General features: G+C 41.1%; 3 protein-coding genes across 3 annotated transcripts in view; 2 read left to right on the top strand and 1 right to left on the bottom strand.

The window, feature by feature from the left end:
* Positions 1–1,246: 1,246 nt before the first annotated feature.
* The window catches only part of LOC109481809, a 61,382-nt gene continuing 47,367 nt past the window's right edge, over positions 1,247–15,261 (top strand). The window contains exons 1-7 of the mRNA XM_019784397.1: positions 1,247–1,272; positions 2,777–2,825; positions 3,718–3,794; positions 4,321–4,387; positions 6,258–6,379; positions 7,173–7,265; positions 15,189–15,246. Of these exons, the coding sequence (XP_019639956.1) occupies positions 1,247–1,272; positions 2,777–2,825; positions 3,718–3,794; positions 4,321–4,387; positions 6,258–6,379; positions 7,173–7,265; positions 15,189–15,246 (492 nt within the window). The remainder of the gene's footprint in view (positions 1,273–2,776; positions 2,826–3,717; positions 3,795–4,320; positions 4,388–6,257; positions 6,380–7,172; positions 7,266–15,188; positions 15,247–15,261) is intronic.
* LOC109481896 lies at positions 7,595–11,457 on the top strand. The gene is made up of 7 exons (XM_019784520.1): positions 7,595–8,221; positions 8,765–8,827; positions 9,065–9,167; positions 9,460–10,208; positions 10,326–10,512; positions 10,709–10,966; positions 11,267–11,457. Exons 1-7 carry the CDS (start codon positions 7,868–7,870, stop codon positions 11,440–11,442), a joined length of 1,890 nt encoding a protein of 629 aa, XP_019640079.1. The 5' UTR covers positions 7,595–7,867; the 3' UTR covers positions 11,443–11,457.
* Positions 12,491–15,027, bottom strand: LOC109481898. The gene is made up of 3 exons (XM_019784522.1): positions 14,517–15,027; positions 14,026–14,238; positions 12,491–13,876 (listed from the first exon to the last, which is right to left on the bottom strand). Exons 1-3 carry the CDS (start codon positions 14,798–14,800, stop codon positions 13,720–13,722), a joined length of 654 nt encoding a protein of 217 aa, XP_019640081.1. The 5' UTR covers positions 14,801–15,027; the 3' UTR covers positions 12,491–13,719.

The following is a 15,261-nucleotide window of genomic DNA, read 5'->3' as shown; positions in this document are numbered from 1 at the left end:
CTTTCCACCATTTTTGAGACAGCCCCTTTTTCCGATTAACCTTGGGTGTCATTCCCATCTCTTCACAACGCCGCAAGTGGGTTGCCAGGGCCAGTGAGAGAATCGCCTTCTTACTAATGGGGAATCCCCTGTCAACGCGGTATTTGATGTAAAACACCAGACTTTCCTCCTCTTCCTTGGAGAGGATGTGTGGCCTTCCGTTTCGTGCGTTCACTTGACTTTTACCCTTTATTTTGTCAGTAAGGGTTGTCCGGGGAATTCCATGTTTTTTGGCAGCCTGCGTTGGCGTTAGGTGATTTTCATTAACATCGTCTAACACGCTCTGCATTAAGTTTGCGTCCCAGGTTTTCCGTTTTTTCTCGTAATTTTCCATGTTCTGAAAATTTTATTGTAAGTCATTATATGGTAACATTGGTGGAATGCAGTGCCATTCTTTTATTCATTTATCCGACCATTCATTCATTTATTCTGTTATACTAACAAATCAGCCATCTTAACTTACTAGTATCTTAATTATGAGTAATCTTCGTTCAACGTAAAGGTTCTATGGCTCTCAAAGTCCTTGAATGGTAACCAACTTGCTATTCATTCATTTTCAAAAATCTACCAGTTTGTTATCACTTCTGTATTACATTAAACAGAGCACACGGAAAAGTTATGGAGCGATACTGTGTGGCGTCAACAGTCCGAAATTGGACAATACCTCACCTAACCTTGAAATACACCGTCCTCTTAATTCAAAATGGAGCCATCTAGCGATCCATATCGAAATCGCAACAAGAATCCACATTATTCCTTTTATAGTTACATATTAAGCGTCTCTCTGAGTCCCTGAATGCGTTTAGAGCATAATGTAACGAAATTGTCACCTTATTCATCCCTTTATACAATAAAATAAGGCAAAAAAATGTTTACTACAAACCTTTGTCGTCCGAAGTTCTAAGTCTAGACCCGCCCAAAGCCTTCTGGGTAAGAAACATGGCGGCGTTCCATTTGCGTCGGAAATAACGAAATGTAGTCGCAATAAGAGCACGTTTTTTATTGATAAATCACAGCACGCCAGCAGATTAAGGTTAGGAAAGGAAACTTTATTAAGCTTTCTTGTTCACCAGTATGTTAAACTGAAGGTACGAGCGATATTTGTCTGCTATTCCTGTAAACAAGGGCACGATGTCTCCCTCCCACGGCGTAGTTCGGCCGTCGTAATAAAGGCCAATAATTGTCTGACCTCGTCCTCTTCGTATGCATGAGTGCCAAGTCCCACGCGGCACGGTACTGAACTCCTGGGTGTTCAACCTGTGCACACCTAAAGGGATAACTGATAGTGCATTGGTATATCTCTCGCTGTACACCGTTTTCTAGCGTGACGGATAAAGGTACTTTGACGGATAAAGGTCAATGGATGTTACGAGTCAAACCAAATGCGTTAGAATTTTTGTCAACATTAGATTAGTCACATATAACGTTAATATTGTTAATCATTGTCCCGTTTTATTTGTGAAATCCCCCGTGTCCTTTATTTGTCGAGTCCATCTTCCGAAGTCTATAGATCTAGAGATTTTGGATATTCACCCATTCATTCATTCATTGAATGTTTCCTCCATCCCCTCGATCGTCCGGTCATTCAGTTATACTGTGTAACATTTATAATGAAAAGTTATGTGTGGAAATTCGTGCCCGGAACATTGAAACAGAGTATAAAATAACAAATCTACACGATGAAAGGTAGCTGTATAGAACTATGTCTTAAGGGTTTGACTCCTCTTTTGTAAACCATGGAAGACGCAGTGTCCCACTTTTTCCAAAATTCATACATTCGTTCGTTCGTATTACTATGGCGGAGCGATACAGATACTGTAGCAGCGATTCGGTAGTAGTGCGTCGGTCGAGGTTTCCCGCGAATTTTGGGCCGCTCGCTGGGAAGTTCGTATGCTGCTAGCACCCAGCCTCTTCTTCCAAAACTCAGGCAGATGGGACATTTTATTACTTTCTTTTTGTAATACTAACATAAACTAACCTAAAAGGTAGCCGGTGACTTCATTGAATTTCACTCAACTTCGTGAAGGGCGTTACTAGCGGAAAAAGTATCCAAGAAGGGAGGGGTGAGGGTGCTCATCACCGAAGGTCGATCTCCAAGATGTCGTCTGCTACAGCCAAATTCCTTGTCCCGCTCCTTTTCCCAATGTTTTTGCTGCCTGTCAGAAGATGCCAGGCGGTATGGAGGTAACCCAGTTCAAGTAGTTTTATTTAATTGAATCAATCATATGGTGAAATTGTTCGGCTTTTTTCTTGAACGGCATTCCAGATTTTTGTTTTTTATACTAGAGGTGGGGAGGGGGGTAGCCGCGGCGACTGTTGCAGGGCTTCTCTTGCTTGCAGTCTTTTACAGTAGCCCTAACATGCAAAAGACTGCAAGCTTAGCAAGAGAAGCCCTGCAACAGTCTCCGCGGCTAGGGAGGGGGGCGGTTCTAGATGCTTGATTAGAAGGGATTCTTGGTCAGAAATCCCGAAATGGTACACTTTTAAAACTGAAAAACAGTATTAAAGTTAACGTTATAAATATGTGAATGAATTCAGACACACGTGTATTGCCAAACGGTAAACGCCGTCCTTTAGCAAAAGAGAGATCAAAATGCAAATTGAATTTAAAGTTCCTTCAGGGTGCTAACACACATGCTAACACACATGGTGTAACACAATGCTAAATTACTTAATTAAATGCATTGACATTATGCTGAGCAAACCATGAGTTTATTTAAATGATATATTTTTGCAGGTACTCCAGCTCCCTGACACAAGTGGAGGGCTTCACCACCAGAAATCCTGTAGGTATATATATAGAATACAACACGGGGTATTCCGTATCGCCCGAGGTATCGGCCCGACCGCGGCCGTAGGGCGATCCGACCCGCGGGAGGGCCGGGACCGAGGGCGATGCGGAATACACCGTGTTGTATTTTATTTATGTCATACCCACCCAAGAAAACACGCCTTTCAATGCATTAGATGAGCCAAAAGTTGGTGCCACTTGTCCCTAAAATGTAACAACATCAATTCCAACGTCCGGATTCTGTATTCGAATTTTCGAAAGGGGCACACGCAGGTAGGGCGAATCGTGTTCGAATCGTTTTATGGAAGCCATGGAAGCGTTCGATAACGGGTTCCAGGCCGTACCGTAAAGTACGGCCCGGTTCGGAACCCGTTATCGAACGTAATCGCGGCCCGGGTATGATATAAAGACAGATATCTCACTAACTCAGTAATTCTAATATTATAGCCATGCCAGATACACAAGACTAGTATTAATAGCCAACCACATTCAAACTCTCCTGTCCTATTATTAAAAGCCAAATATTTCAGATTTTGAAATTCCTCCCAACATTGCGTGCACATTATTGCTCTATACACCTCCACTAGCATTGTTTAAATAACATCTTTAGTAGTAGACTGCATCATAAAAGAACCCATCACGCTTATCAAGAAATAAAGGGTTGACCTGGCATGTTTGGCTAGATATGTGAGCTTTGGCAAAGCTACATTGCATTAATAATACTCATTCTTCACCCATCAGTCATTTTTCGTCTAAGTCATGTAAACTGAGAGTAGATTCCATCTTCTTAGATGAAGAACCAAAACCTCAATACTTTGAACAGTGAATATTGGAACACTTTTCCAGACCTGTAAAAAATCATTCAATTTTTTTCTCCTTTTCCACAGATTGTAGTGGAATATCTTGAGACTGTGTCTGATCTACAGTGGAAGGTGGAACCAGCCTGCCATGTCACACCTCAGGGGTTAGTAATAGCAGCCAGTGCTAGCCACACTTCAAAAAGTTTCCTACAATACCGGTATTATGTCTAACAATGAAGAGAAAAATTGTACAGTTCTTAGTGGCAAATATCTTGCCACATTGGGGACACCAATTTCAAATCTGTCTGTGTCCTCATCATTGTTTGGACACAGTATCATCAATTTAGCCGTACAGTGAGGAAGTCATGTGAAGTGCATTTCCCAAGGACAAAACATTGTACAGTGAAGAAAGTCATGTATATGTAAAGGGCACAAAATCGGGTATGTCAGGGGATCGAACCCGGCACCTCTTGGTTCCGAGTCAAGCGCTTTGCCCATTACGCCAATCCCATCAATGCCACATATATCAAGACAACAATATTTAACAACCATATGTATACATTTTCCATATAAAATTTAAAAAAGGGTCTTTCTTAGGTGAAGGATTAACAATGGAAATTCGATCTCGATAATTTTCCTGAATGTATGTCAGTATTGGAAGAAAATAACATATGTTTCATGTCAATTCAGGTCACTGAGTGCTTCCATCCAGTGTAGCAGTGCAGGACTGTATACCATGTATCCAGATATAGCAGGGGTAAGCTATATAGACATATCAGACAATAATTGTTAGGTCACCATTCGCGAACTGTAACAATTGCAATGTCTTACTTTACCTATTACTCATTACACATTGAGTGTTGAATAATTCTTGTAAAATTTTCAAGTTATGTAAATACACTCAATGCTTTAATGTTGCAAATATGGCTAGATTGATCGAGTTTTGAGTATTTTACTCACAATATAACTTATTGAAGACATACATTGTACTACAAAATCTTTTTTTTTCAGGCAGGTGCTTCAGATGACAACACACTCCATATGCAGGTGTTGGACAGTCCCGGCTGCTACAGGTGGTACCTGACACCTGTCAACAGGTGGGTTAGTGCACCTGCCTCACCTTGTATTATGATTATATCCATAGCTTCCTTTGTGACTATAGTAAGTTACTGTATAACACAGGAAGACAGTTACTCAAGCAACCAGATACGGATAGAGTTTGAAATGTTTTCAAAATCTATCCAGTTGCTTGAGTAACAATTTTCTTATGTATCTGATAAACTGGATGTCTAACTTTTATTGACACGTTGTATAATTATTTACCTCTATTTACTCAGGACAGCAGATATACCTAACTCCAGTGGAGAAACGGTAGGGATTCTCAAATTTCATCCTGGTACACATGTATGCACTGTATTATATCTTGAAATGTTAGCAATTGTTTTACTGTCACGGTTTTCTGGATGACTCTACTGTAAATTCATGACACTGTGAATATCACTCGCTTGCTATCCAGTTTATCATCTGTCGTTCCCCATCTTCTGAGGTTCAGACGTCAGGGTTAGACTTGAATATGTGTTTTCAATATGTGACTTAAGTAAACCTATTTTTGAACCTAGGTAGCCTAGTGTGCTACCTGAATTTCAAGAATTCCCGCCCGCCCCCCCAAAAAAAATCATGCCCACTTGGCTTGCATCACAGTATCTGGCAGATGCTTTTTGATTTTAGGTACTATTGACTATTATTAACTAAAGGCTGTTAGAAATATTGTCAAAGGCTTGTGTATGTAACATTACTTAATTTGAGGAGAGTAGTAAATTTGTTATAGGTGGGGCAACCTAAAATTCTGATGGCTCAACCTAATTTTTGACATTGGCTGCCCCCTCTGCTACCTGGTTCAAAAAAGTATTTCGTACACTAGTACACAGCACTACGCTATGAGTATGACTCCTGTACCACTACCACATAATTGTTTTAATAATAAACTTGAAATAAATTGAATGCAAAAGCTTTCTTCCCCTTGTGCAAAATTAAGTCCCTATGAAAATAAATGAATTTATAGTACTTCTTGATACTGTTGGTAACAACCCTGACCTAAACCTGACCCGTTATCTTGTTCCTCACAGTGGCTGCTCCATGTGTGGATTGTTGATGACAGACATGCCAGCATGAGTGAGCTGAACAACACTGCACAGGAGCCTTCTGAGGCAAGGAGTTGATGTTATTGGAAAGCATGTTTTAATAGTGTGCTTGCCACGTTTCATGTGTACAATGAAAGAGTGTAACAAACCATTGTTTTTAATGCGTTATGTACGAAATTCGGGTATCCCGCAAGAGCCTTACCGAATAAAAAATTTAAAATTTTGAAAAAATTTCTTCTCTTTTCAGACATACAGGCTTGCTTATTATGCACATGGGTGTACCAGTATACACAATGTACTATATTATATATGTCATATAATAAGAGTTATCCTAGGAACTCTAAATAAAAATAAAACTGAATTAGATAAAACCAGTAGCTTTGTTTAAATTGCTTTTTTGTAATTTAATTAAATGTTTTTCCTATGATAAAGTTCTTTGAATTCTGTTTACTTTCAAGTAATCTTGTTGGTTTTGAAACTATCTAGTACTCAGCCCAGCTGACTAAGCTGTCCTGGAGGAAAAAGCAGCACCCTGAGGTAAGGCAGCTCTACAGCTCACATGTACAGCATGTGCTGCCCAAGAGGACAGCATACAACAGAAACAGCAGGTGAGTCAAACAGAGTGCATCTTACTAGTAGTCTGGTGCTTTTAATGTTGTGTTCAAGATACAGCAAAATCCTTCAATGTTATTCAGACATCATTATTAAGGTAATACATGTAGAAAATGTCTTTCAAAGCAAGTCTAATAGCTTATCCAGATAACTGTTAATATTTTGTTGCTCACCATATTTAACACATTTATGTTGCAGAAGGATGATTTTAATGAATGAAATTAATGTAAACATTAAGTTAATATATGTATAAGGTTGTAGATGATGAAATAAATATTGTGAATATCAAGTTATAGGATGGATGGATAAATTGATGGATGGATGAATGGAAGGATGGTTGAATGGATGGATGGAAAGATGGATGGATGGAAGGATGAAGGATGGATGGAAAGATGGATGGAAGATGGATGGATGGAAAGGTGGATGGATGGGTGGAAAGATGGATGGATTGAAGGATGGATGGAAAGATGGATAGAAGATGGATGGATTAATGGATGGATGGATGGAAAGGTGGATGGATGGAAAGGTGGAAAGATGGAAAGATGGAAGGATGAAGGATGGATGGATGGATGGATGGATGGATGGATGGAAAGGTGGATGGATGGAAAGGTGGAAAGATGGATGGAAAGATGGAAGGATGAAGGATGGATAGAAAGATGGGTGGAAGATGGATGGATGGATGGATGGATGGATGGAGATATGGATGGATGGATGGATAAAACAGGCTAATTCTTTTTGTAGTAGATGATATCTATTAGTAAATGCCAATTTTTTCCATGTTCACTGTAGCCTGTGGGAGATAGTTGTGGCTGTAGACAGCTCCGTGGAGCAGGCTCTGGTAGTCTCAGGACAGCCTGTACTGCTGGATAACTGTTTTGTCAGGTATGGTAGAATTTATCAACATTGTGACTAAGTACAATCATTGTCTTACTAGCCTTATGATGACTTAGTAATGTACATTTACAATTTTGAATATACCAACAAGGTCTTTTTTTGAATGGGCAAAAAAACTGTATCGTTGGGGAAAAAGGGGCGGTGGTGGGTGATTTTTGGAGAGAGAAAACAAAAACCTGGCTGTGGTAGCCAAACTGAAAATATAAGAGGCCGTCACGTGAATGGACAAAAAAAGGTTATGTTATACTTTTATTAAGTATGGTTATCTAATACAGTTATAAAGTACCTGTGTCTAAATATTGACTTAAAGACCGTATGAAATATATGTATGACATTTTCAAATAATTTTTTATAACATGGGAAAATAGTAGTATTCTTACTCAAAAATGAATACCTAAGCTATATGTGCCTATTTATCGCGAAATTTGCACATTTTGACCGTCCCGTCACTGAGCACAGCTTCGCGCTGCGCGACTGGCTCCAAACCGGAAGTGACGTAACCTACAGAACACAGAAGCGCATCCGAAGCAATATGGCGGAAAACCAAAACATCCGGCCATAACACGTAGTGTTTTGCTGAGAGAATCATCATGCCCGTCCGTTGCGTTGCGGGGTATTGCTCCAACTCTTCCGAGAACAAGGATGTGAGCTTTCACACATTTCCAAAAGATCCTGTTTTGCGGGAGAAATGGGCTAAACAAGTGAACCGCACCGGAGTTAACTGGTCACCATCGGAGCGGTCGGTTCTGTGTTCCGCGCATTTCGAGGCCCATCATTTTGACGCTAGGCCAGCTCTAAAGGAGAAGCTTGGATTTGCTGTCCGCTGTAAAAGGGTTTTGCTGCAAACGGCGATTCCCACAATCTTTCCACGCGGAGAGCCAGCCGCTACACCGCCCGAGAAGCCACGAACATCCCGGGCCGTAGAGAAAAGGCGTAATGCTGAGGTAAGTTTCTCGGGTTACAGGATTCGGCTCCTGATTTGTTGTCGGTAACCACGCCCCCTTACCGCCCCCAGGCTGCCCAGGATAGCCCCCAGGATAGCCCCCGCTAGTTTTGGGACTTTTGATATCGCCGCGGCTGTGCAATTTTCGCGTTTTAATTTGTTGTTGTGGGGGGGGGGGCTCTAAATATATACGATGTACATGTATGATTGTTAGAGTTCAAAACAGCCATGTAAATTTGTACTCGCTAGTATTTTTCCTCGCCTTCTTTATCAAATAATTTGGCGTCGTTGTGGCAAAATGTGGAGGGGGAGGGGGGCAAATATGGGAAGGATTGGATACATGTACATATTCTGTACCTAGCTGTTGTTTTTGCATTTGTTGTAGCAAATTTGCACCGATACAGCAGCTAGTTTTGAGGGTGCCTCTGTGTATACTGCTCTTCATTATTTTTCATAGCAAGGTAATGAAAATGTGTTGTGTGCTACAGTGTATGCTAAATGTGATTTAACATGGAAATACAGGTGCTTCAATTTTATTTTTCAGACAATCAAGGAATGCATGGCTTCCTACGAGAAAGGGCAAAAGGAGCTTCGCCTTGACATTGATGTAAGTTTGGAAAAACACAAAATAATGGAAACGTTTTGTTATTTGTATACATAAGTCATTATTGCTGAATGTAGTTTAGACTACAGATTTATGTGCCAGCAATGTCACACCCTCTTATAGAATGTATATATATATATATTTATATATTTATAGTAATTGCATAGCTTGTCTGACATATGTGCTCTGCTGAAGTGAAAAGTACTAATTCCATACATATGCATTCATCTATGTATTCAGGTGAACCCACCAGTGAAATCCTGTGGTGTACAGGCCTACCTGAAACCCAAGTCACGGGACGTCGCTGTTCAACACAGAGCACGTGCACGTGGACGCACCAAAGGTAGTTGAGCCATTATACTTATTTGATCTTGATGTTAGCTTTTCCTTCATGGTACCTTTACTTTTTTTACATGAAGATGCAGATCATGATGACAGACGTATTGTGCCATCCTGATTGACTACATGTAAAAACGGTGGCTGTTTTGGTGTCAGTACTAGTTGTTTTGTTGTCAAGTTTTGGATGATGATATAAATTTGATCATGATATATTTTCCCAGTACTATATCCCCACCTTTACACAGTGTCTTCAATGTGCAAACATAAAAATTGTATGGTTTTCCCTGTTTTTCCAGGTGTGCAGGTAAACATGACACCTGTAACTGTGAAGATGGTGACGGTCGCCACACAGACGAAAGAAAGCAGTTTCAAGAAGAAGACGTTAGATCGACCCCTGGATGAGGAGCCAATGTCTATGTCAGATGAAGACGAACAGTCTGACTCTGGGAGCGAATATGTACCATCTGATGAAGAAATGGAGGAAGACCAGGATCACTCAGAACAGGAACCATGTAACACCCCACCCAAACATGGGGTTTTCTTGGTTTTCTGGGCGTGCCTTGCAGATCTGATCACTACGTGGTTCAGCTGTCCGGAGTGCACTTGCAGAAAGCTGTCGTATGAGTGCAGGGAGGTGGGCACCCTGTTAAAAGTGGCACTCACATGCAGCAATTGCAAGTACAGAGGAAAGTGGAAAAGCCAGCCCTTCTACGGGAGGACTGCGGCAGGCAACATCCTGTTGTCTGCTGCCATCTTGTTCAGCGGAGCCTCGGTGACCAAGGTTCTATGGGTATTGTCCCACATGGGAGTTGCGGTCATATGTGCGCGCTCGTTCTTCCGCCACCAAGAGAAGATCCTGTTCACCGCTGTGGAGCGCATCTGGCGAGAAATGCAAGTCGGGATGCTGTACGTCCTACAGAGCGAGAGTCCGATCGTGTGTGGCGGGGATGGCCGTGCTGACAGCCCCGGCCACTGTGCGAAGTACGGCTCGTACACCCTGATGGAGTTAAACCAAAGAAAGGTCATCGACGTGCAGCTAGTCCAGGTACATTTTTCTTGTGGCATGGCTTATGTGCATAGATTACCTGGTATAATTATATTTGTATGGGAAAAGTGTCTATGTTGGTTTGTATTACAGCTGTCTTTGCAATTTTTATTTCAGAGCAACGAGGTAGGTGGATCCTATCACATGGAGCAAAACGGATTGGAGAAGTCCTTGGCGTGGATGGAGAGTGTGGATGTGGAGGTGGGGACTCTCGTCACTGACCGACACGTAGGCATCAACAAGATGATCAGAGAGGATCACCCTACTATCAAGCACCTGTTTGACATCTGGCATGTTGCCAAAAGTAAGTACATTTTTTTCATTTCATGAACATGTAGTATTCTAGTAAGGAATTATTGGTCATAAGTCAATCCTGTCTGGAATACACAGTACTGTATAGTTTGACAAACTTTTTAAAGCCCTTTTCCTTTTGTGTGCAGGGCTGTGGCACCATAACAATTTTATTCATAAGATCCCTGCATGTCCTTTATGTTTTGTAGGTGTGAAGAAAAAGCTCCAACACTTGAGCCAGAGGAAAGGGTGCCAGGTCCTGAAGCCTTGGGTGGGCAGCATCATAAACCACTTGTATTGGGCAGTGGTGTCAAGTCCAGATGACAACAGACGGCTCGCTGTTGACAAGTGGAAGTCAGTAGTGTCTCACATCTGTAACAAGCATGAAGGTTTCCAGGGACAGTTCCCCCGCTGTGAACATGGGCCTCTGGAAGGACGGGAGCAGGAGAAGGCCTGGCTTACTGCAAGTGAGTACTGGTATATAGTTAAAAGTTACGAAATTGTGATTTTGCTCATAAGCTGAGGTCAGAGAATTGTGATTTTGTTATTCCTGTATCCATCTTTAATTAGGGACATGCTGGAGTTCCTGATTTTTCTTCCCTATTTTACACTCTATTTCTTCCCAATTGCCAACTTATGGTCATTTTTGTTCTTCATTCAACAAGAGATCATAACCACTAGAAAGAAAATATCCCTATGTTGTACATATTGTGTATTACTACAGAGGTTGTAGAAGGAAATTTTGTTTGTTTGGGTTGTTTATGTAGGTACACAACTGTCAACAGATGAAGAGAAGATAGTCTACAACGACAAGTTACTGAAGGACATTGGACGCCTGTCACCTGTTTTCCAGACCTGGTCACTTGAAGCCTTCCATAGTTTGATCTTACATTTTGCTCCGAAGATGTTTGCCTTCTGCAACAAAGGGATGGAATCCAGGTAATGATTTTGGTTGCATTTTGAGAAAGATTTTAGCATAACACAAGGGATGAGTTATGCCCTTACAGAGTGTTAATCTGTGTTGTACTCCTCTTTCAGGGTTCGAAAGCTTGCAAGCGCTTCACTTCAATGAAAATGCGGACCGGGCCCACAGACAAACTGGTGTTGGTGACCTGATGTACAGTGTACACTACCCAAAGCACAAGCAGGGAGGGTACATTGTTCGCAAAGTTCTGGAACAGCCATCCTTTGGTGTGTATAATAGCAAAATGAGTGAAGAAAATTCTGCTTCTGATTTCAAATTTTAGTTTCTTTTGGGGTTTTCTTATACCATGGCCTTATTTTGCATTATGTTGTATGTTTATTTTGCATTATGTTGATAGAAAATTAGCATCATTAGACAGGGGTAGCCTTCTTAAAATGTTTCAATATGTTCACCCACTGCCAATGATCATAAGATATAATTATGATGATAGCATATGTTTATTTGTCACCTTTTTTCATTCCTTCATGTTGTAAACCCACAGGAGCTAGAGTTCTGGCACCAAACCTAGGCATCTGAAGTTCTAGTACATCTAACCCTTGCAAGAGCACCTCTAACCGTCACGAGAGCACTTTTGTTTGTTTGTGCCTTTATTTACACTCGATATAGTGTGATGTACACAATAGGTTGTCCCATTCAGCCATTTGGCCGCCTTTCATGGGGGTGGCGTTTGGGAGGAAGGTCGGGGTCAGACAAAATAATAGTAGCAATAATAATATAATTATACAAACATTTGTCAAAATAAGTCTCAACACAAAATCAAATAATTGCAAAAAATAAATAAATAAGTAACAGTAACAAAACAGGTCATCGTGTCATTAGAGCCATAATCGTTCCGTACAGGTCAGTCACCGTGACTTCTAATCTAAGATGTGGAACAGCAAACATTTAAGTACACAAATAATGATAAGAATTAATTTTTTAAAATATTGCCAAGAAAATTTTGTCTATGTTGATCGGGTAATCGCTTTCTTGATCTAGTCACTGACAATATTTATATTCCTTACAGGGTACGTGAAAATCTTGATGGAGAGTGTGAAGGAGATCTGCAGGGGACAGGAGTACAACGGTGACATGCTGGAGGGGTTGGAGTTTCCTGAACCTGGACCAGTACCCCAACCACTGACTGCCCAGTTCGAGAAGCCCGCCAAGGCAGACGCAGTCAACAGTCATGTAACTAGATTCAGGCTCTAAAATGTTTCAGTAAGAACGGATAAGGTACTTACAATCCTACAGCTTGAAACATGCAGTCCTACAAATAAGAACCTTTCTGTTATTGTTGATGACAATCAAGGCATGTTCAGTTTTACCTTTTACCTGTCATAAACTTTATTTTGTAGTAGTCAAACAAACCAGTAAAAGGATAAATAAGGTACATACAGTCCTACAACGTACAAGTGAAAACATGCTCAAGTGCAACTTAGTACATTTCTGTATATTGTTGTTGACAATCAAGGCATGTTCAGTTTTACCTTTTATTGCTTTGGCTACTGATAAGGTGTATACTTTTGTACAGTTCCTAAGACAAGTTATACAGTGGCTATGTCTTAAACCTTTTTTGTAACAGTCAAACAAACCAGTAAAAGGAATCTGGATATATAAGGTAAATACATTCCTAAAAGTGTAAACATCCTCAAGTGCAACTAAGTACTACTTTTCTGTGTGATGTTGAGGATAATGAAGGAATTTACACTCTTAACTTGTTAATGACTTGTAGTAGCTAGGCTACTAATAAGGTGTATACTTTTGTACTCTACCAGTTCCTGAGACAAAGTAATACTACTAGTAATACATTGGCTGTGTCATAAACTTATTAGTAACAATCAAAAAGACCAGCAAAGGGGTAAATAAGGTATCCAGATTTATATATATCCCTACAAGTAAACATTATCAAGTGCAACTACCTACCTATCTGCATACTGTTGAGTGCAATCAAGGCATGTTAAGTTTAAACCTGTTAATGTTTGTAATAGTTTTGCTACTGTGTAATTTGTACGTGATGTTCGAGTTCATGAGACCAAGATATCTAAGTTACACAAGTTAGATAAATGTTGTCAACTTTACTTCATGTAACAATAAACTTTTGACATGGAGAAAGATAGATTTCTTTTTAATCCAAATTTATATATGTATTGTTGATGCAACAGAAAGGTGGCAACTCAAGGTAAAAGAAAGTCTTTGAACGAGTATGTTCTACTGACTGCTCAGTACCAGTACCAGGATCAGTACGGACAGGCCCTATGCCCTGTTCTCCCTGTAGCCCGTATAGTTCTCAGAAGAGAAGGCCGACCTAACTTTAGACACAACACAGGACGGCAGGGGGACCCTGATGTCTCTCCCCAGGTGGCCGTACGTCCACCGGACAAACTGCCGGTAGGCAGAGTATCTCTTCCACCTGAAAGGTGAAAGACAGACATTAGTAAGGGGTCTAGTAATAGTAATGCGATGAAAACAACATTCTGCTTATATTATTTTTTAAATTCTGCCTATCTATGTTATACAAAAATTTAGAATATCCTAAGGTCCAGAACACTTCATACTCACTCGTTTCCGAGGGCCTGTCCGTACTGATCCTGGTACTGGTAGTGAGCCGTCAGTAGAACATACTCGTTCAAACATACCGGCTGAAAGCCGATATGTTCAGTGATACATTCGATGCCCTGGACCTGTTCTCTGGTCTCTGAAACCCGGGCCTGTTCCCTACAGCAGACGCTCTCCACTTCCGAGTTCATCGCCTCGCATTGTCCACAGGTACACCTATTAAAAATTCAAAGTGTTCTTGAAATCACTGGGGGACTTGTATTATACTGTGGTGTTTCTTTTTGACATTGTAGGTGAGGGGAAAAAAGAATATTCGTTGGCATAGACGTGGCAGCCATTTATTACGGTAAAATTACGGTATATAACACGTTATATACCGTAACTTGACATGCGGCGTAAACTCTGGTAACCTCCTATTGTTAAAGTTTCAAAATCAATCCCAGGTACGTGCAGCAAAAACTGCGCCACTATACATTGTATCATGTCTTACTTACCAGTTCGTATTATTGCGTCTCTGAACGCCCATGGGAATGGCGTTGTCATCCCGGTTGTCATCGGCGTCCCCACGCGCGTCTTCCTCTCGACCTTGAAGTTCCTCGTCGCTATCCTCCGGTTCTGCCTGCTGTTCGTCAAGATACGGCTCGAACCGGTACGGTACAATACCTCCCACGGCCCCCTCTACTAGCTCCACTAGCTCTTCGCGCTCGAAAGCCTCAAAAATAGCTTCCACACTTGACTCCGATGAGTCTGAGTCCGAGTGGTACTCGTCGTCGGCCATATTGTGTATAGCAGGAGCAGCGGAGTTGGAACACGCCGTTCTGCACGTGACGTCACAGCACTTCCGGTTGCGGGCCCGGAGTCTCGCCCGCGGATCGCGAAAATCGCAATGTTTGAAAGGCCGTATAAGCTATATTTTTCAATGATTACCGGTAAAAACTACTTTAATATGTTGAGACATATGTATATTTTCGAAATGTCACTGTTTTTAACCAACTTAATTAGGTTTCATACGGTCTTTAAGGTTTGAAGTATGAAGTACTTTGATATCAACTGTAGATTGAACCAATAGTACGCAGAATTCAATTATGCCTTCTTTTCTCCTGTGCACGTACATGTAGCACCCTCTTGAACAGATGAAATGGAACAAAATCAATCCTTGATTTCAGGGACATGCAGGTTCTCTTATATCAACCACAGTTTACTGACAGCACTGTGTCAAGCTCAGTAAGTAATACAGTC

The sequence above is a fragment of the Branchiostoma belcheri genome, unplaced genomic scaffold, assembly GCF_001625305.1.
Source record: "Branchiostoma belcheri isolate BF01 breed outbred unplaced genomic scaffold, Haploidv18h27 scaffold58, whole genome shotgun sequence".
NCBI lineage: Eukaryota > Metazoa > Chordata > Leptocardii > Amphioxiformes > Branchiostomatidae > Branchiostoma > Branchiostoma belcheri.
The sequence above is the reverse complement of the archived record's forward strand: the minus strand, read 5'-3'. Positions and strand labels throughout refer to the sequence as shown.